At 35.1% G+C, this 21,623-nt stretch overlaps 3 protein-coding genes across 3 annotated transcripts; 1 reads left to right on the top strand and 2 right to left on the bottom strand.

Moving 5' to 3' along the window:
* Window positions 1-550: 550 nt before the first annotated feature.
* On the top strand, window positions 551-2,372 carry LOC128990305 (uncharacterized). The gene is made up of 2 exons (XM_054412633.1): window positions 551-739; window positions 1,744-2,372. The coding sequence occupies exons 1-2, from the start codon at window positions 715-717 to the stop codon at window positions 2,247-2,249; spliced, it is 531 nt and encodes a 176-aa protein (XP_054268608.1). The 5' UTR covers window positions 551-714; the 3' UTR covers window positions 2,250-2,372.
* Window positions 2,373-3,544: 1,172 nt separating this feature from the next.
* Window positions 3,545-5,517, bottom strand: LOC128990306 (uncharacterized). The gene has a single exon (XM_054412634.1). It carries the CDS (start codon window positions 5,357-5,359, stop codon window positions 3,962-3,964), a length of 1,398 nt encoding a protein of 465 aa, XP_054268609.1. The 5' UTR covers window positions 5,360-5,517; the 3' UTR covers window positions 3,545-3,961.
* A 7,764-nt stretch (window positions 5,518-13,281) lies between these two features.
* On the bottom strand, window positions 13,282-20,962 carry LOC128989618 (60S ribosomal protein L11). The gene is made up of 6 exons (XM_054411557.1): window positions 20,889-20,962; window positions 17,898-18,068; window positions 16,664-16,813; window positions 15,049-15,196; window positions 14,497-14,591; window positions 13,282-13,363 (listed from the first exon to the last, which is right to left on the bottom strand). Exons 1-6 carry the CDS (start codon window positions 20,892-20,894, stop codon window positions 13,331-13,333), a joined length of 603 nt encoding a protein of 200 aa, XP_054267532.1. The 5' UTR covers window positions 20,895-20,962; the 3' UTR covers window positions 13,282-13,330.
* Window positions 20,963-21,623: the final 661 nt, after the last annotated feature.

The following is a 21,623-nucleotide window of genomic DNA, read 5'->3' as shown; positions in this document are numbered from 1 at the left end:
AGCCGTTTAAAGATTAAAACCTTTGACGGGCTGCAATTTTTGACTTGGTTGTTTATTTGAGGTCCAGTTTGCAGTAATGTATTCGTTGTTGTATTAATAGTCAAAGATTCTACTAACAGAGATATTTTTATCCTTGTTATTCTGTTCAACCAATACAGTTACTTGGTAACCCATAAGGCCAATGTTAAATTTTTTAATTTTCAAATGAGTTGTGTAGCGAAATACAAATTTTCCTGAGGCAGTGACTCTTGCCAATCACGTGTTTAGGGCTACAAAGTCTTTCATTCCAAAACTTAGTCAAAATCCTTCTGCTGGATTTCGAAATATATACACAGACAGACAAACAGACATAGCTCATATTAGAGTACAGGATTGTTAAATTTGTTTACTTTCCTAATAACGGAAGTAACTTCCACGTGCGTCTGACAGTGTTTCCGATAAATTGATTTGGGAGTAAAATAAGAAACAACGAGCTGTTTACTAATAAATATATTTATCTCAGATCTAAAAATAGAGCACAAAATCAGTTTCTACTGTAGGTTGTGTTTTGTTATGTAACAGAGTAGTTTCAATGGTTAAACAATCTTGGAAATCTTTGTCATTAATGTTCAAGAGTTAGTTAGTACTGTGATAGAGTGCAAAACATCTTGTATTTGCAACTGAAATGAATTGTAGTGGGGTCAGTTTAGTTTTAATTTACAAAGTAAACATTACATGAAGGACTTTTTGTTAACAAGAGGTAATTTCATCCTAGTAAATAGCCAAACATGCATTTGAAAACTATAATATTTGTAGTTGTTGAGGTGTTTCAAATCTATTGTTTTGCTTCAAATTATTTCGAAGACTTTGAAGAAGCCATTCACAATTCTGATTACGTAGACAAGTCATTGATTTTGAAAGAAGTTTTTAAAGAAGAAAAAACCTTATTTATTGGAGCACCTGTAGGATTCGGTAAAACATTTAATTTGATATTAATGAAAAAATTTCTGTCAGTAGATCAGCTTGGTCAAGAAGGACTTTTCAATCACACAAAAATCTTTCAAGAAGCTAACTTTACTAGAGAGAAAATGGGAAATTACGCAGTGATATATTGCAATTTTCAACAGAAATACGGAGTGTACGATTACAAAACTATGATGAACGCATTCCGAGAAGTTCTATTCCGGACTTATGCACTGTACGGTTATCTTGTTAAAAGTAAAAAAATATCCAGTAACGAAAAGAAATTGATCACTTTCTACACGGGAGTAAAAAAACATTTGACTTTGCGACCGATACATATTTTGCGAGGGCTTTATTTCTTATCAAAACTCATGAAAAGTTATCACGAAAAAGAAGTAATACTGTTAATTGACGGATATGATACTTTTATTTTAAACAGTATTTTCAGTAAAGAACTGAAATACAAAAATACTTTGGGCTTTCATAATGCGTTTTTTAGTACAACCCTCCATGAAAACAAGTACATTAGTCGAGCGATTCTTGTAGGAACCACATGCACTGCGATGAAATCCCTCGTCCAGTTGGAGAGTTTTAAATGTATAAACTTCCTCAGAGATGAAAGATTTTCTCCTTTTTTTGGAATTACTGATCCTGAGCTTGATGAACTCCTAAGTAAAAAAGAATATAAAATATATTCAAAAATGAAGGGAGAAATAAAGCATTGGTATAATGGATATCAAAGTCCTGACCTAAAGACAAGAGTGTACAATACTAGATCTACTTTAAGTTTTCTACTTACAGGGCAACTTGAGAGTTATTGGGCAGATCGAAGAGCTATAAGACCGATCAAATACTTACTCATAGAACCACTGGCTCTTAAACTTCTCAATGATTCCATATCCAACCGACCAGTTGAGATCAACAGTACCGATGATATTCACCCTCACCATATCAAGGGTATCAAGAGCTTTGCAGAGCATGAACTTTGGGACGAAAATTATGGTGATTTCTTTATACAATTCTTGATGGAGAAAGGATACTTCACCAACAAGCAGAGGAGTTACGTTTTCAACAACACTGAACGACTGATCTTAGGAATTCCAAATGCTGAAATAGGTTACGAGTTTAAAAAAATGGTAACTTCTTTTCTGACGGATCCTGAAGAAATACTTAAGCGACTCAAGGAGGCTGTACATGAACTTTCTTTCTCAGATAGACAACATGCAGCAACAGAATCTATTGTTAAGGTGTATCCTAAAAGTCGTGGTAGGGGGAAACCGAGGAAAAAAAGAATTGGCAAATATTAAATGACAGTTTTTTGTGCATCTACACCTCATATTTGTGACTAATATGATAGTATTTTACTAATAATTTTACCATAAATGTATGTATTGTAAACTTAGATCTAATGCAACAGAGTACAGTCTGAAATTGTCACTAACCTTTTTTTTAACTTCTTGGCCAAAATGCTCATAAAATATCAACTATCCTTTTTATACAGGGTGACACACGAGAGACAGACGGTTTTCATCTGCGTAATAAGTGTGGTGGTGGGAGGTGGTCGTATTGGGCATAGTTCTGCTCTACACAAGACGCCATATTTCGGCCATTTCATTAAACCAGTCTTGCAACGTTGATTGTTTGGCTATGACAGTTTCATAAGAAGTGGTGAGTCTTTCTTGCTGAATTGCTCAAAAAATACCAACTATCCTTTTACACAGGGTGACACACGAGAGATGGACGGTTGTCATCTGCGTAATACCATTGACTATTGCAATAGTCAAAGGTAATTCGAGTGTGGTGGTGGGAAGTGGTCGTATTGGGCATAGTTATGCTCTAAAAGACGCCATTTCGGCCATTTTATCAAAACAGTTACTACAGTGGGAACAGTGGGACTTGCAACATTGATTGTTTGGCTATGACAGATTCATAAGAAGTGGTGAGACTGTTACAGCTACACGATTGTTTTGTGCACGGTTTAATGTCGGTTGACATTGAGCTGTTCCGAGCCATAACACCATCCTCAGATGGGTGAAAAACTTCAGATTGACTAGAAGAATACTGGATTCTAAATTAGTCAAACCGATTCACAATTAATTTGTACCTCACTAGCATGACGTCTAGCTGACCGTATACAATCAGGGCTTCTGACTACCGCTTCCCTTACACTTTCAATGTTTTCCGGTGTCGTTACAGTGCGTTTTGGACCAAGATGCTTCTTATCCAATATGCTTCCAATGGGGAGCGAGCTGGTGCAGTGATTAGAGCGCGGGACTTCAGTCCCGGGTTCAAATCCCGCCAAGTCACCAATGGATTTTTATCTAATTGATAATGCCGCAACCCCTAGGTCTAGCCTGAAGTAATGTGAAAAAACAATGCCAGGCTAGTGCCTAGCGTCCTAGGACAAAAAAATATATATGTTCTTAAATACAGGTCCATTGGACCTAGAAAACAAGGAATTGTACGTGAATTTTGATGACGAATTTGGAAGAGTCGCCAATAGCCTACGGCCAAGTGACCATTCTTAAACAGCATTTTGTTCTTTAAGGTCGTTGAGTAGTAAGGAGCTTAAGAAGGAACAAATCACTAGTTTTGCCACAACCGCAGTATATTAATGCAAATATTTCTCTGATTTTTACAAATTTGGCTCCCACAATATTGATTTAAATTTAGTATTTTATTAACTCTGAACAAAACGGCACCACCCCTAACACTGTAAAAAGTGTGGTTCAAAATTATTGCAATTTTAGTGATTGTCGCCATCAAGTTTTATAAAAAGTGCCGCTAAAAACTACGATTGTCATTCAACTTTTTGTGAAATTGAGTATGTTGGCACTAATTCAAGCTATTTTCTAGCACTTTTTTAATATTATAGAAAAGCAATTAACACTTTATAAACTTTTTGAAGAGAACAATGACCAGAAGAAAGTACTGAAAGTTACCAAGTTATAAATAATATAAAATGAATATGTATAATATTTTTAACCTTTTGGATAGGTAATCCTCTTCTTCATGAAACTTACACTATGTTCAAATTTGAACTTTGTTTCTTCATTTCTTGTATGAAATTAACAACAAATTTTTTTAGTGCCCCACAAACGTCTAGGTTGGCAAGTTTTAGCGTCACTGAAGAGTTGTATCCTGATCGTTCCCAACGCTTGTCGAAAGTGAAGTACCCTTGTTCAGTTAACAAATGAATGTACAAATCTGAAACATTTGAATCCCATATTTCCTGGGTGATCATGTGTTTAACACCTTCCAATACCCCAACATCAACTTTTTCAAGTTCTCTAACAACAAACATTAAATTATCTGGTGTCTCCAATAAAAGACTTTTCCTCACTCTGTCCTCTAATAGAATTCTCAAGGATTTTTGAACTTTCATATTACTCCAGTAGGAACTTAACTCTCCTCCAGAAAGTAGGATGAAACTTAAAAAGGATTTTGTGTTATAAATATGTGCAGAGAGGTCAGGACTTGTGTAGCCATCATACCATTCCGTCAAGTTTGGTCGCAGATTGACGTAAACAGATCTGTCAACCAGATAATCAACTTCATCACCCGTCAACCCGAAGAAAGACTCAAAATCTCTATCATGAAGAAACCTCACACACTTTGTGTAGCCTAAACCAGGTAGAAGTTTGAAAAATATAGTTGATACACCAGTTAAAATGCTTTTCTTGACATTGTCTTTATCACTTAATGCTTTATGTAACACGTCATTGTAAAACCCGAGAACTTCACTGATTCCTAACCCTTGAGTTAGCACACTTTCCCAAATGACACTGTCGTATTCATCTATCAGCAGTATGACCGGTTTCTCATGATGCGTTTTAAGAGCTTTGATGAGAAAGTGAAGTCCTGATGATAGTTCTGATGGTTCCAAACTAGCATAACTATTGGCATCAATAAATTTTTTGAATTGATTAACATCACTTTGCGCCAATACTGTACTACTGGCAAGATACTGGTGTTGTGAAAACGCATTGTGAAGCGATATTCGATAATTCGCCAACATCGAGTTATAATCAGTCACTGTTGAAGTCGGTTCTAGTGAACAATATACAACAGGATGATTTCCAAGATGAGTTTTTACAAAATTGCTATCCTTGGAGATTTCTGTGTCTGCGAATACATTTTGGGCAATCTTGTTATCGACTGTGTTACTCAAAAATACTCTTACCATGTCTAAATTAGTCGACTTTCCGAACCCAGGCGGAGCAGTAAAAAGGAGGGTTTCATCATTGTTTATAGTCTTGAGGATCAAAGCAGTCTTATCAATAAAATATGGAGATTGTCGAATTTCTATAAAATCACTTGATTTCAAGATATAGCCGAAATGTTTAGCGTCTAGATGCAAACAAGAAACTTTACTTAGAGAAGTCACTAAAAAACTAAGAACAATTAAGGAAAACATTTAAAAATACACTTTCAATAAGTAATATACAACTTTTCAGTTTTCTTGATCAGTCTAAAGAGTCATAAACAAATCTACCTTCGATACTTTTAGCAAGATTATGTCTTGAGCTAGTCACAAGCCACAAATATTCAGACATGACTTGTAATGAATACTTGTTATCTGTAGTTCAAAGGTTGATTAAATAAACAAATCGCCAATTAAAAGTGTTTAAAGAAAACATCGGACTAAGTATTACAGATTTAGATTAAGTTTGAGATAACAGTCTGCTCACATTTTTATGTTTCAACCCAGCAATAATTAATTAGCTTCGTAATACAGCAATGCTGCTATTTGAATGTATTAAGGGGATAATGTAGTTACCCATGGTGGAAGGAAAAAAACATAGGTGTGATACTCCTGTCTTATGCTGATTACACCCAGATTTAACTGTATATAAGTATATTATTTGTTTTGATTTGAGTAACGGGAGACCGAGCCTTGCCCAGCTGTGGTTAATTGGGTTTAACAGTTAAAATAATATCATCATCAGACACATTTTATCATTTACAAAAATAGTTTTATCACAAACCATTTTCGCAACAAAAACATATTATCACAGAAATAGTATCAACTGTGTAGTGTGTGTCTATAATTACACCCGTTTCATAGATCATAGAGTTTAGTTTTTTTGCAGTGGGCTACAGTGACTTGAGTAAATAAACCTTTGAGTGGCAACACATGGATATATTTTTAAAAAATGGCCTTACTACAGGAGAATGGATCACTTCATTAAAAATGATATCTGGTGTTGTACCAGTACACAGCAGCGTACCAGGGCGAAGCCAGGATGGAACCCTTTGCAGACATTGCAAGGAGCCTGAAACCCTTCCGCATGTCCTTGGCTCTTGTCCCTTTGGTGCCTTACTGCGTAATGCAAGACACCATGCTAAGAGCAATGATCAAGTAAGAGCAATGATCGCAGAAGAACTACGAAAGAAAGGCTGGCAAGTAGTAGAAGAAATACATATTAAAAATAGGTATTTACCTTCGTCTACAGCTCAATCTGTTGTAACTTGAGTTACGGCCGTTTCGGCATTATAATGCCATCGTCAGACGTTGAACATTCAGCTGAAGTAGCGTCGTCATAGTTGAAACACAAAACACGAACACGAATAACATTTTACTTTTACAATTACTAACGAAAACACAACGAACAGGCCTGTCGTACATACAGTACCGGTTGACATTGCCACGATCTGAACTGGATGCCGACTGGAGGTTAATCCTGCATCGTTCTTTGCGTAGTGGTGTTATCAGCTGACCTTTGTACTCCTGCCTTTTGTCTCTTGTCCTGGTCTAAAATACTATTGAAAATGATGTGTGATTTATATTGTAGTTTGTCATTTAATATTGTGTCATCAAAATTATTTTCTGCATAGGCTCTGTAAATTTCGTATTCTTCTAATGTGTCCAATTTATTTCCTTTCTTGCTTGTGTGGAGTATATCGAGGCCAGTGTTCAGATCATACATGTCATGGTTTTTATCAACCAGGTGTTGCGCAAAGGATGATTTTTGTTTGTCGGCTCTTGGACATGGGTGATGTTCTTTGTACCTGGTTCCGAATGTCCGTCCAGTTTTTCCTATGTAAAAGCTCGGGCAACTAGCACATTTAATTTTGTATACACCTGACTTCTCACTTTTGTCGATTACACGATCAGAAACGTTTAATTTATTAATTGTCTTGTTGTTGGTCTTGAACGCCAATTCGATACCATGTTTTTTCAATTCTTTCGTAAGTGAGTACTGAATTGAATGTGAGTACTCTACACACACATACTTCTTCTTTTGTGGTTGGACGTCTCCAGACTTTTTGTTTTTCATCTTACTTAATAACCTGTCAATCATATTGCTGTTGTACCCATTAGATAGCGCTATGTGTTTGATCAAATTGAGTTCTTTATTAAAATTGTTGTCTGACATTGGAACATTTAATAATCGATATAACATACTATTATAAGCGGCATATTTCTGTGATGGTGGATGGTATGACGTGTTATGGATGGTTTGGTTTGACGTGGTTGGCTTACGATAAATGCTGAAATCCAATCTATTGTCCAATTTTTCTATTGTCAGGTCTAGAAAATTCATTTTGTTTGTCTAGACCTGACAATAGAAAAATTGGACAATAGATTGGATTTCAGCATTTATCGTAAGCCAACCACGTCAAACCAAACCATCCATAACACGTCATACCATCCACCATCACAGAAATATGCCGCTTATAATAGTATGTTATATCGATTATTAAATGTTCCAATGTCAGACAACAATTTTAATAAAGAACTCAATTTGATCAAACACATAGCGCTATCTAATGGGTACAACAGCAATATGATTGACAGGTTATTAAGTAAGATGAAAAACAAAAAGTCTGGAGACGTCCAACCACAAAAGAAGAAGTATGTGTGTGTAGAGTACTCACATTCAATTCAGTACTCACTTACGAAAGAATTGAAAAAACATGGTATCGAATTGGCGTTCAAGACCAACAACAAGACAATTAATAAATTAAACGTTTCTGATCGTGTAATCGACAAAAGTGAGAAGTCAGGTGTATACAAAATTAAATGTGCTAGTTGCCCGAGCTTTTACATAGGAAAAACTGGACGGACATTCGGAACCAGGTACAAAGAACATCACCCATGTCCAAGAGCCGACAAACAAAAATCATCCTTTGCGCAACACCTGGTTGATAAAAACCATGACATGTATGATCTGAACACTGGCCTCGATATACTCCACACAAGCAAGAAAGGAAATAAATTGGACACATTAGAAGAATACGAAATTTACAGAGCCTATGCAGAAAATAATTTTGATGACACAATATTAAATGACAAACTACAATATAAATCACACATCATTTTCAATAGTATTTTAGACCAGGACAAGAGACAAAAGGCAGGAGTACAAAGGTCAGCTGATAACACCACTACGCAAAGAACGATGCAGGATTAACCTCCAGTCGGCATCCAGTTCAGATCGTGGCAATGTCAACCGGTACCGTGTGTACGACAGGCCTGTTCGTTGTGTTTTCGTTAGTAATTGTAAAAGTAAAATGTTATTCGTGTTCGTGTTTTGTGTTTCAACTATGACGACGCTACTTCAGCTGAATGTTCAACGTCTGACGATGGCATTATAATGCCGAAACGGCCGTAACTCAAGTTACAACAGATTGAGCTGTAGACGAAGGTAAATACCTATTTTTAATTAATATCACAGCTCAGGGGCTAAAAATGGATTTTAAGAAATACATAGCATTGAAGATGGTGGATCGAACAGAAGATTGGACATTTTAATATATGATACAAAATCTAAAAGTGGAATTGTAATTGATCCAACTATAAGGTTCGAAACATCAACAAATCAACCCCTAGAAGTAGATGAAGAAAAGAAGAAAATGTATAGTAAATGTGAAACTTATTTAAGAAACAAATATAATCTAAATTCTATATCAGTAATTGGCATAGTGATTGGTGCAAGAGGAACTTTACAAAATTTTTGGAAGAATACAAAAAAAATATATAATCTTCCATCAAAATTAAAAAATGAAATAGTCATAAAAGTGTTAAAAGAATCATGTAAAATCATTCAAAATCATTTATATGGACAACGTTATTAATCTAAGTTACATATTATTTATATCATAAATTTAAGTTTTTTGTACTGTGTCTAATAGGCAAAGTTTATTAATAAACTCAGTTTTCAAAATTAAAAAAAATATAATATTAACCACTGAAACCCACACCTGGTGGATCAAACTGAATGTTTCAAACAACCGCATTTTCCACCTGCCAGATTTCTGGATCAGTTTGGATGTTAAAGAACTACCCTCTGACCGCGGATCAGTTTGGACATATGTCGTGTGCAAACGGTTCCAATCGTGAATATCCAAAATCAGCTGACGTCCAGTCATTGCAGTGCGCAGTTCTTCCAAACATTGAGCAGCTATTCGTCGACACTCCTGCTCAATATGATTGGCCTGTAGTTCATTATTTTGCACGGCCATAAGATGTTAAATTATATTTCTCTATTTTTATTCTTCGATGCGCGACTTTGCCGATGTTTTGAGACATTCGGTGGGATGTATAAACTGGTTGGAACTGGCTCAGTTGTGAAAAGAGAAGGTGAAATTTGTTTCCTAAGGATCTCTTTCAGGGTAATTATATTTGTTTCGGAGGTCTTTTGCGTTTAATTCTTAACCGTGAAAACATTAACAATTTATATGTATTTAAACCAAACTGTATATAAACATTCTTTAAAACATTAAGTTGACATTGACCTATACAGTTATTTTTGTTTACACATAACTCAAAATGATGAAAGTAAAAATAATCTGCATCAGCTGTTTACTTCAGCAACAAAAAGGTATTGATGATAACATGGGCACTTTCAAGGGCTGTAGGATGGAAACTGGATTTTTCTCAGCCATGTGACCAACTCTAATCAATTTCCCGTGGCCAAATTCTCCCATATTAAAGAAAAAAATCCTAAATCCTTAAAAAAGATTTGTATGGGCAGAAATAAAAAGTTTCCCTGTACATGCGCTTGTTTTAGATTATAGGATTGTTGTTTTTATAATTTTATCCAAACTAGCGGAACCCCGTTGAAATCGATGGTTAATATTGAGGTTTTAAGTAAATCCAGCTAACTGCGATAGATAGAGTGAAGTTATTAAAATCTTAGTTAAAAGAAGGGAGGATAAGCATAATAATAAGTATGACGGTTGTGTTCCCTAAAAAACGTGATATTTTAATTCGTTTAACAGAATATTTCCTACCTTTTTATCGGCTTTAGGTTGCCCAAAAGGTTTTTTAGGAGTCTTATAATGGTTTGTTCATGAGTTTGTTTCATGTCAAAGCCACTTTCACTATATGGGAGAAGGAGTTCATATAATTAGTCTATCATGTTACGGAAACAGTCAATATTACCATAGACTAACCAACACAAGTAGACTTCTCATCCCATTGTAAATTTTGAAGCACGTTTTTCGTGTCTAGTTCATGTACGTGACACAAAGGCGCTAGTGTCGATGAAACTTTGTTTCAACTATTTTAGGGTTAATTTCTTGATTTCTGCTTTACTGTTTGGTTATATAACTAGGGGACAAGTTATTGTTTATGATTAGATCGTATTATTTGGTTAAACGATGTTTTAAATGGCTGAATAACGGGAAACAAATTGTAAACAAAACACGACCTCTACATAAACCGTACATGAACTAACAAATAAAATTGTCTTCAGCTGTTCCATAAGGATGAGAAATCTACTAAGGGAGTATGTTTTATCTATGATATTACTAACAACTAATTCCATCTGCTTTAGGAAAATCGTTCAGATTGTATTGGGATTTATAAGTGAATCTTCATCTATGGTCATAAAAGTACAGAATTTTATCAGCATATTAAATCAGTTTTTTTTTGTACTTGATAAAAATATCTGATTCTCCAGAAAGCAGTAACATTCTTACTTTGATCTAAGAAATTTTAATTCCTTCTCTTGCCATAACCTAGTCCAGCCTTGGTAACTAATTATGCAAATGCTATGAGATGTGATGGCATTGTTGTGTTTCCGAATGTTTTGTATGTAGTGAGGTTTAGATGCGTTGTTCGACCTAGCTAGATGTGTACATAAAAGTAAAAACCCTGTACACATTTTTTGAAATACCTGAATTGACATTAATTCACCTACTTCACCAAAACATATTCTATAGTTAGTCTATTCCAAAACTTGAACACAGCTCTCATCCTCAAGGTACTCATCTATGACACAATTTTCAACTCGATTGTCAACAACTTTTATACCAATAAATGAATTTCTGGTGTTCTTTCTTGAATTCAATAATAAATGGTGATTGAAAGTAGGCAAAGAAAAGGCAAGTGCCAACCTAACAATATAAGCTAACCCCATAAGGAATAATTATATGTTCCTTGAAATTGATATGCCGCACTGATTTCATAATTTAAAATTTTCTAAGGGCAATAAACGTAGATTTTTTAACAAAACATTTCAAACGTATCATAAATTCATCATTTTGTTGAAACTATAAAAAAACTTGCCATGCAGTGGAGAATCAATTTAAAATCATATATAATAATTTAAACATTTAATTTTGACAGTTTCAGTAGACCTTTGAATACAATTAATTTTAATATTAACAGCTGGTTCATTAAAAGTAGTGTAAAATTATCCATACGGCCGTAATGTTAACAAAACTGCTGAGTAAACTTTAAAGGCCTCTGGGGCAGAGCCCCAAGGAAATTTACCTTTTTTCTCTTTTGAAGGCTCACTTATAGACCAATACCTTTCTTTAGACACCCCTACCAAGTTTCTACACCCAGCCGTTCTCTCAAATTAGCTGTGACAAAAACCCCGTTTTTCCTCCATAAGAATAACATGGGATGGGAATTTAAAGGCCACTGGGGCAGAGCCCCGAGGGAATTTACCCCGTTTCTCTTTTGATGACTCATCTACAGACCAAGACCTTTCTTTAGACACCCCTACCGAGTTTCTACGCCCAGCCGTTCTCTCAAAATAGCTGTCACAAAGAAAAACAGTTTCAAATTAATATATAGATAGTGAAATGGCGTTTGCAAACTGGGTCACGTCAGCATATGTTGGGAATACCACACCTATGTTTTCTCCTTCATGAAGTCATTGCTTGCGCTAACATTTGTCTGCTCCGTTTACACATCCCTGTCCCTGTCTGCTGTCGTCGCTCGTGCGCGCTATGTTACTTACAACTGAGAACTGATTTCATTCACTGAGGACTGATGACGAAGTAATGTTTAGTCAGCTGTGATTGGGTGATAAGTAACTATGGTGACTTGTACAATTTTTGGATGAAGAGAAACCTAAGAAAAAAAAAGAATAGAAGTACAAAGCAAAGAGAAAGAATAGCAATATCGTTATATTAACATTCCTTTTACAAGTGTTTTTATTATCTTTAAGTTGGCTATGATTATACACTTTTATAACGACTTATCTAATATTTTTATTATTTTCAATACGATTTTTTAAAACTAAAACACCAATGCTATAGTTGATGATTATTACAGTATCGACATTCCTATGTTGTGATTTAAAGCAGTAGTAGCCTACCAGCCTATCACGAGCAATTGCTTAGAAAACTCTCTACTGATTGTTTTGTTCTTTACGTGGTTTTTTTCTATACAATACAGTGTTTGGCTAGGTTTTATGTGGGTTAGAGTAAGCTGTGATTTTAAACTTAAAGTTTGTAACCTGTACCAAGGTCAATGACCAGAAATGTCATAATTGCGCAATATTAAAGATCCCTCCCCTTTAGTAACCCGGATAATCGAGGTTCTACTTTACAATGTTAACACTGTACTGTAAAGTATTGTAGCTTAGGCTACTTTAATTGTGTTTTATTGAGGTCAAATCCTGACCTATATTGACTGATGCTAGTTCTGAACCTCGACTTAGCGAAACTCCTGCAAACCTAACCTCAATATAACAAACCTCATTTTAACAAAATCCTTGATATAATGAATATTCAGTTCGGTCCCTTCAGATTCGTTATACCGAGGTTGGACTGTATTATCAAGCAAGGTGTAAAAAAAAAAAATGAAAATTGAAATGTATGAATTTAAATATGTAACAGAGCACAAGGGCAAGGTTTTAAGGATTTTCTTTTGAATATGAGGCTTCCTCTTTACCAATTTCAAAGTAAAAATCTGTGTAGCAGTATATTGATGGGTTACTTATGAATAAAATTGGTCTATTTTCTTTAGATAGGGTTTTCAACCCTAGAAAAAATTCAGAAAATGTTAACATTACTGTTACTGTAGTACTGACACAACTAGTGAAACCCCTGTCTAATTTAGTTACAACAGAAGTATCGGGTAAAACAAAAAACTTGTTTAATGGTTTTTAAAAACATTTTTTTATTGATAAAAACGATACATTTACTTCTTGCCAGGAAGGATGATTCCATCATACTGAAACAGAATAAAAGATACTTAGTTGTTTGGAATCTTTTCAAACATCTTTAAACATTAGAATACTGTATTGTCGAAGCTGATATCATCATGTCGAAAAGTACACTAACTGTAAAAAACATAGTCTTACAAGCTTTGGACGTCATGGGATTGTTCATTGTGCGACAGTGCACATTTTACTCTTAAAACCTAAGCAATAACATTATATCCAAAGGCGCTGCCAGTTGAATGTCGTCACAGAAAACATACACTACTATAACCCAGAATGCCAACCGCATGGTAAAAAGCGTTAAGTACTTTGAGAGCTTTGCCTTTCAATTCGTAGGCAGCGCCACCAGCGTTGTTATGCGGTTGGCATTCTGGGTTATAGTAGTGTATGTTTTCTCTGACGACGTCTAAAAGTTCAGCGCTATGTCCAGAGCTCCTGCTGACGGAGCTAAGTTAGGTTAGGTTAGTATGCACTAGTCGGTAAAACAGTATTTAAAGTGTGCTCTGGACGTCGTGGAACCTCTGTTCCGCTGAGTTCAGCGCTCTGAGCTGCTGGACATCAAGCAACTGCTTCTTTTTTTAAGAGAATAAATTGCACTATTTCACAACGACCAATCTCATGACGTCCAGAGCTTGCAGAAAGACTATGTTTATTAAAGTTAATGTACTTTTGGATTTGATGAAATTTGGACATTGTGCATCAGTAAAATATTTTATATTGGACGTCGTGAGACAGTTCAAGGATTATATTTTGGACGTCATGACACTTGGATATCGTGCAATGTATCCGCTATATTAAATTAGGAATGTGCAAGAGAGAGTTTCATTTAAACAGATCTTTTTGGTTTATTGGTATAAAATTGTGAATCATCTTTATCTTGGAGACATAGTAAATCTTGTCCACACAATCTTTGAAGTTGCTTTCTACGATAGTGACAATAAAAAAGCTTGATCACTCAAGCTCCAAGGGTTCTTCTCAGCTCAAAAATTGAGCAGCTTACACACCTCCTACATTAAACTGAATGGTTAAAAAGTCAAATTCTCACTACAACACATTGTCCTTTGAAAGATTGAATCATTACAAAGTTCTCATACAATTTAGAATCAAATAGAGATAGCTAGAAAAATGTAAGCAGTACACCTACCTTCTGTTGGAACCATTTCATGGCGTCTTCCTTGGTTAAGCGGTGCTGGAATCCAATAACTCCAGTCTTTCGTCTCCTGTGTGCTACGTTGAACCCTGAGGAAAAAAACATTTTATATATTTGCAATGAGTAGGCATATTTCGGTCAAGGCCTGAAATTAAATTTAATGAAATAGAAAATACAGTACAGAAAGTTTCTATTAGTAAATTTGAAAACAGCAAAATAACCAATATAAAAAGCAGGTATATCCAAACAGTTAACCTACACTGTGACCTTTATACCATCAGTCCATCGACTAATAGAAGATGTTTCATGTACAAAATTAGTTCAAGTAAATCGGTCCCAGGTAAAAGTCTTTCGGTGTCAGCTACAGCATTAGCTTCTTCTCTAAAGTAAAATCACTAAAATGCTGATTATTACGCACAGGTCACCTTATCGACCACTCAAATTATGATTTATTTTTCTAAACCTTGCTAAAAACAAAGCATTGGGGTGGGGTGTGTTTGGTAGTAGGTAGTTGTAAGCAATAAACAAAAATAAACAGCAAGTTACCTGGTCGACCAAGTACAACGTAGAAGTCAAGACCATAGATACCGATGGTAGGATCGTACTTGATACCCAAGTCGATGTGTTCTTGGATTCCAAAACCAAAGTTTCCTGTATCTGAGAAGTTATCTCTCCTCAACTCGTATTCTCGTACCTGTTAGAAAAATATACTTTTAACTAAAACCTTACCTACAGGCCACAAGAAATCTGCCAATGGAATTTGAGGTTTTTAGAAGCCTAGCCAATAGGTAAGTGATTCCACTGTGTTGAGAACATTTTTTACGGATTAAACATATTTAACTTTTTTTTTCTTCTTTGTGTGCATAATAAAAGCACGCTGTTTTGTCTTGTTTAAGCAGCCAAACTAAAAGATCTTATAACATAAATAGTAACATCACTTGTGATTCTGCCAATATCATTTACCTAATTTCCTGCAAAAACTGTCCTAAAGACTACATTGGCAAAACCATAAATGCTCTTAAGAGTTCGTATGAATGGCCAGAGATATGATGTAAACCATCCTGATAAACAAAAACCTGTGGCTGTTCATGCGGGAGAGCATTCTACAAATTTTCAACAGTGTTATTCATTAAAAGGAATAAGAAAATTGGCAAAAGACGCATCAGACTTAAAATTAAGACAGCTTGAGCAAGCTCATCAATTAATACTTAAATCTAACACACCATCTGGTCCAAATTTGAGATAGTACCAGTATACAAAAAATATTTTCTTTCTTTCTTTATATCACAATCTTCTTTTTTACTTCTTGATAAATTATTTGCATTTTGGATTTTTGCTGAAACCATCTGGTACAGAGTGGTAAACACTTCCATTTGTTATTGTTTGTTTGTTCCTGAAGAAGGCTAATGCTGAAATATAGAACTTTTTTAAAAAGTGTGTGATTAGTTCTTTTTTGTATAATGATTTAGCCGTATGGCAATATCATGAAGAAACGAAACAATGTTTTTTCTTTAGTTATGGAAAACACAGATGATAGCCTGACGCGTCCGGTAACCGGTCGTGGATTAGGTGTCTGGCAGTGACGTCACCGAGTTGTGGGGGCCCGGAACGCCATCACCACAACGATACGATGTACAGCCATCAGTGTTCGAGGTGTAGTGGATAGAGTGCTCGGCTGATATGCAAGAGGTCCCTGGTTCGAATCCCATCGGTAACTTTAACTTTTTGTCAAAGATTTTGCTTTGAATGCCATTTCTTCTTAACTGTACATCTTTTGTTAGAATTGTTGGCATTTATAATTTCATTTTAAGAACAGAATTTAACCTTCATTCGAGTTTTTCATTATCAGCAAGTTTGGTTGGTTAGGTTAAGTTAAGACTTAACTGCTTAACTTAAGAGTTAACTGCCGGACGCCTAATCCACATACGGTTACCGGACGCGTATCCTCTGCGTATGGAAAAACATCTGATTAAGTTTCATCATATCTCCTAATGAGTAAACACCAATTAACGTTACATTCCAGGATTAATAAATTCATAAAGGTTTATTCAGAAGATTTAACTTTAAAATATTGAAATCAGAATTAAAGTATCAAGGTCACTTGGACAGACACAGATTCTACTTTACAAAATATTTCCAGATCTGGAAGTTAGCACAATACCTTAAGACCTCGTTCCAGGATTTCCTCAGCTTTTGCGCCTCTGACTGTACAGTGGACAGCGATCTTTTCATTCCTACGGATACCGAAGGATCTGACGGTGTAACGAGCCTTGGAGAACACTGGCTGTTGACCAGTCAGCTGTTCCAACACCTGGCAAACAAGACACACTGATATTAGCCGGGCTATTCATGGTATTAAGATCAATAAAAAAATTGACAAATTAGCCAACTTAAATAATTAGTGCAAGCAAAAGAAACAATTTCATGAATGGAAGCACGATTAAGTTAGCAAAGTTGTGAGGTCCTGATTTCCACACTGTTCATAGTTTACAGAAAATCTCCTAACTATTGCACCTCATATAAAAAGGATTCATAAAATTATTCATATTCTTATTTTGAAATTTCCTAATAAAAAACAATAGGCTACATATTAATTATTGTTGAAACCATAATAAAAAATGAGTTGAAACGCTTTTTAAAACGCTTCATCCAGTGATTAAATATGTAGGCCTAATTGGCATATTAAGTAAATCTTACATAGGTATTTATTGTTTCCAATTGTCATTCTTTTGGCTAACTTTATTAGGCTAATTAGTTTGCCCAACACTGTGGGTGAAAAAGAACAAAATAACAGATAAGGAACGGACAACATGAAAGAATAAAACACCGTCGACCGTGTGCTTACTTTTTTAGTGCCAATAGCCTTCGCCTACCCATCACCACATGCATCATGCCACGCCCTCAGCATCAGTTCTTCCGCTCCCACGCTGTCATTAGCTTGATAAAATCGTTTCCAAAAAAATCAAAGAAAAATGCACTACCACTACCTGTTGTAAACATCTGTTACAAATCAATTCCAAACTTCAGTGCAAACGCGGCTTATAAAACACGTGCACAGATCGTAGGCATGCCGGACTTCATATAGTGGCAACTAGCAACTATAGGCCCTACTAATTCGTCGAATTCTGTAATGACTGTTGTTTCACTTTAAAACAATAACAAGTTGTAATAATCAATCAATCAACAAGCCGGGATTTACAAGGTTAATGAAACGAAAGTTATGATTTCAATGAATTAGGGTAAGGTAACACTTGCAACAGTGAACTGTTAAGTATCAGGTAGGTCACGAAGCTAAAACTGACTGTGCTCTAATATCTTTAAATAGACTAAGGACCTGGACTAGGTCTCTATTTAAAATTTTTAGGCTACAACACTCAATTTTTTGCTTTACTCACCTTGGCAGCTCGTGTAAGTCTGTCACCAGATTCACCAACACAGATGTTCAGACAAAGCTTTGCAATGCGAACATCGCGCATTAGGTTTTTGGTCTTGTCCTTAGCCTCCTTCTTAGGGGGTTTGGTGGCGTGAGGAGTCTTGGCCACTTTGACAGGCTTCTCCTTTTTTTCCTAAAAAAAATATAAAATGTAACAATTGAATATTTTGAAAGGTTACAAGCTAACTTATTTCTAACTTCGAAAAAGTAATTAGGCCTAAAAGATTTTAATCTAGGCTAAGTATTCAATCATCATAGGCCTTTAACATACAAATTTCAGATAAACCTATTGTTTCTCTGTGTACAATAGCAGCCATATTTCATTCGGCTAATGGTACTTGTCCGGATTAGGACAAAATTCAATTTTAACTTAATGTTTATCGTTGTAACCACAGAACTTGTTAAATTAGGCCTATGTTTTAAAAGCTCTAACTTTGATTTCTTACCGTATAGGCCTATGATAAGATACGTATTACAATAAACCTAAATTTAAAGTAAGCTAAGTAAATTTTTAAAGTGAAACTGTTCTGTCCCAAGCTGATCTGACATTTATTTCTTGATGAACCTTATGAATGTTCATCTCTTTAAGTAAAAACCTTCTCTAGCTTATCTCTTTTGGTTAATGTGTAACAGAACCTAAACACACTTTCCAAATCACCATGTTTCGTTCCTAATTTCCATCACACTACCATCTTCTAGTCTAGGGCCTTAAAAAATCCATTCCCTAAAATCTCATGTTGTTTTTGACAGAGCAAATATGTTCAATCAGAGTAGGTTGGTAGTCCTACAACAGTGATGTAGTCCCCTTACGATGTAAACCTATTAACTTAGTCGATCCTCAGAAAAGACAGAAAATCTGTTGGAAGGTTTGAAACTGGACCCTGCCTGTAGGCCTAATCATTAGGGTTTAAATAGGCCTATACCTACAATTTCATCCAATAAAATCTCGCAAGTTAGGTTCTAGACTTAAGTTAAGTAATTAATAAGTTAATTAACTTAAGTCATGACTTAACCCTCCAAGTGTCCCTAGTTTTGGTCTTAATGTTCGCCCATTTATTGCGCAATCGCAGGGTTTTATTAAAATGTATCTTAAAAACTTAAAAACATTAAAAAAAAAAATGTTCAACAATTTTTGAGGGGTTAACTTAACATTTCTCAAAAATTATAAAATAAATTTAAAAAATTTATGTTTGCGCTCAATAAATTTTTATAATTTATAAGTCTACAAATATTTTAAAATAGCCACTTTGTTCAGAATTTTATAAGGATTCCAAAAATATAATAATATAAGGAAGTAGATTTGCAAATAAATAAGTTATGGGCAAAAAACAGATTTCGGTAAGTTACATAGCGTTTAGCTAAGAATGCATAGCCTAACCATAGCTAGGAATCTGGCTGATAATTTACATCAATATCACTACCTACTTCTTCAGGATCATCAACCAGCCCTTCAAAATCACTTAAATCTTCTTATAATGCACCACGTATATCACTACTTTTGATTTTTAACACTAAAACAATGATAAACGTAATAAAACACATCAGTCATCGGTGCGAGGTTAACCAAGCTGTTTACAAATACGCACGTCAGCTGTCTGCTACAATTATGATCGGCTCGAGAAAAAAAAGCGCTTAGAGACAGACCTCGGGAGAAAGCTTAGAATCTGCCAAATAAAACGATAAGTACCTAACTCGATCCAGTTCAATCCGATTTTATCAGTCATAGAGCCTTCGCCGTAAACAGTGTTTGTGAGTCGAAAAATCGACACCATACACTACACAAAGTGTGTAATGTGTCGATTTTACGACACATAACACTCGGAGGGTTAAGTTAATTTAGTCATGATGAGTAGGCCTATCTCACTAGCCTATATTGAAATTCTTATTGTAGGCTAAATTGGTGAAATCCGTTGGCAATAAATAAATAAATAAAAAAGTCTAAGCAACAGTAAGTTATAGGCCTTGGCCTAAGAGTTAAAACCTGATTTGGTGATTAGAATTTAAGTTAACACCACTGTTTAAAATGAGTTTACTCAAATGAAGGGTTAAGCTCAAGGTCTTATGAAACACGGGTACAGTTTCTGGCTGCACTTTACTTGACGTCCTACACTCATTCGAATGAAAATATCGATTGATATATCGATTAATCGATTGCTTCATTCGATATATCGTTTGGTTAGTTAGGTAAGGTTAACCTAACCTAACTAACCAAACGATATATCGAATGAAACAATCGAATGAAAATATCGAATTGATAAAAAAACAATCAAATGAGTGTAGGACGTCAAGTAAAGTGCAGCCCAGTTTCTTAACTGGGCTATGCTAATATTGATTGAAACTATCGAATTGAAAATAGTGAAAAATAATCGATATTTTTAAATATTTTTATTATAAAATAAAACTATCATAACCTAACCTAACGAAACAAACTTGCTGATGGTGAAAAAATCGCATGAAGGTTTACTAATCGAACCGATAGGCCTAGTTTCAATCAATATTAGCATAGCCCAGTTAAGAAACTGTACCCTGAAACACTACGCTGTACTGTAAGTTAGAGGCATAACATTAGGCCTATATTCAAACCCTCAAAGGAAAGCCTACATAACCTAAAATATAATAGGCCTAATACAATCACCCTCGTATTCAAGTAGGCCTAATACTTTGTCTAGGTGAGTTTAGAGTGTATAAGAAGTTATTCTTCGTCAAATCAAGTGTTATTAAGTAATAAATTGAATCTTATCAGCCTTTATTTGTTCATGAAAGACACTTTAGGCCTTCATAGGTACTAAACACCACCTAGGTTAGGAAATTCTAGTGTCAAAAGAAGTAAACAATTTGGTAAATATATAGTTTACCAAAGCAATAAACAATAACTAAGTATCATTACACGCTTAAAAATTATAAAATCAAAAGGATTATGTTAATTTATTGTGATAATATAAATTAAACTTACCACCATTTTCTTGGATACAGTCACAGAATTTGATGATTGCACCGGAAAGAAGTTAAAGAAAAGGACAGTCTGTTTTCTAAAGTCAAGCGTCAAGCTCGAGCGTCCCGTCAACGCCGTCAACCTCGTTTCCTTCACGCTGGCCAACAGCTCAACAATAATATGTTTCATTGCTCATTCATTGATCAGTCGGGAAAACAACAGGACTACATATAATAAATAAATATATCCTTATATAATTCGGTATTTTTGGATCTAGATAATATACGCTAAAATGTATACTAGAACATTAGACCTAAAAGAAATATCAATAGATAAATGAAATAAATAATACGTAATTGGATAGTGGTCATAAATTAAGACTAAGAGTGCGTACGTTCCCATTTCTACATGTTCCATTATTGAACATGTTTCGCCAGAGAGTGTTGCTACTTGTAAACACACTTTACGTGCAACATGTGGTATAGGCCCTACATGCCACTGACGCAGTTTATCCGACATTGTCGGTCAAGGATTAAGGACACAAGTATCAAGTAAGTATCATGCATAATGTGTAGCTTTTAGTGATGACAGAAATAGTGCTCACCCAGTAATCATAATGTCTTTGGTTCGATTCTGAGAAAAGTTTATAATATTTTAACGTTTCGATACTGAACCCATCTGTCCTTGATCTTAGAGATATAAAATGGTCCTGACAATGAAACAGTTGGTCCTATAGTCGGTTTAAAAGCTACACAG

The sequence above is a fragment of the Macrosteles quadrilineatus genome, unplaced genomic scaffold (genome assembly GCF_028750875.1).
Source record: "Macrosteles quadrilineatus isolate MER2022 unplaced genomic scaffold, UCM_ALF_1.0 Scaffold_3__2_contigs__length_128488019, whole genome shotgun sequence".
Lineage (NCBI taxonomy): Eukaryota > Metazoa > Arthropoda > Insecta > Hemiptera > Cicadellidae > Macrosteles > Macrosteles quadrilineatus.
The sequence above is the reverse complement of the archived record's forward strand: the minus strand, read 5'-3'. Positions and strand labels throughout refer to the sequence as shown.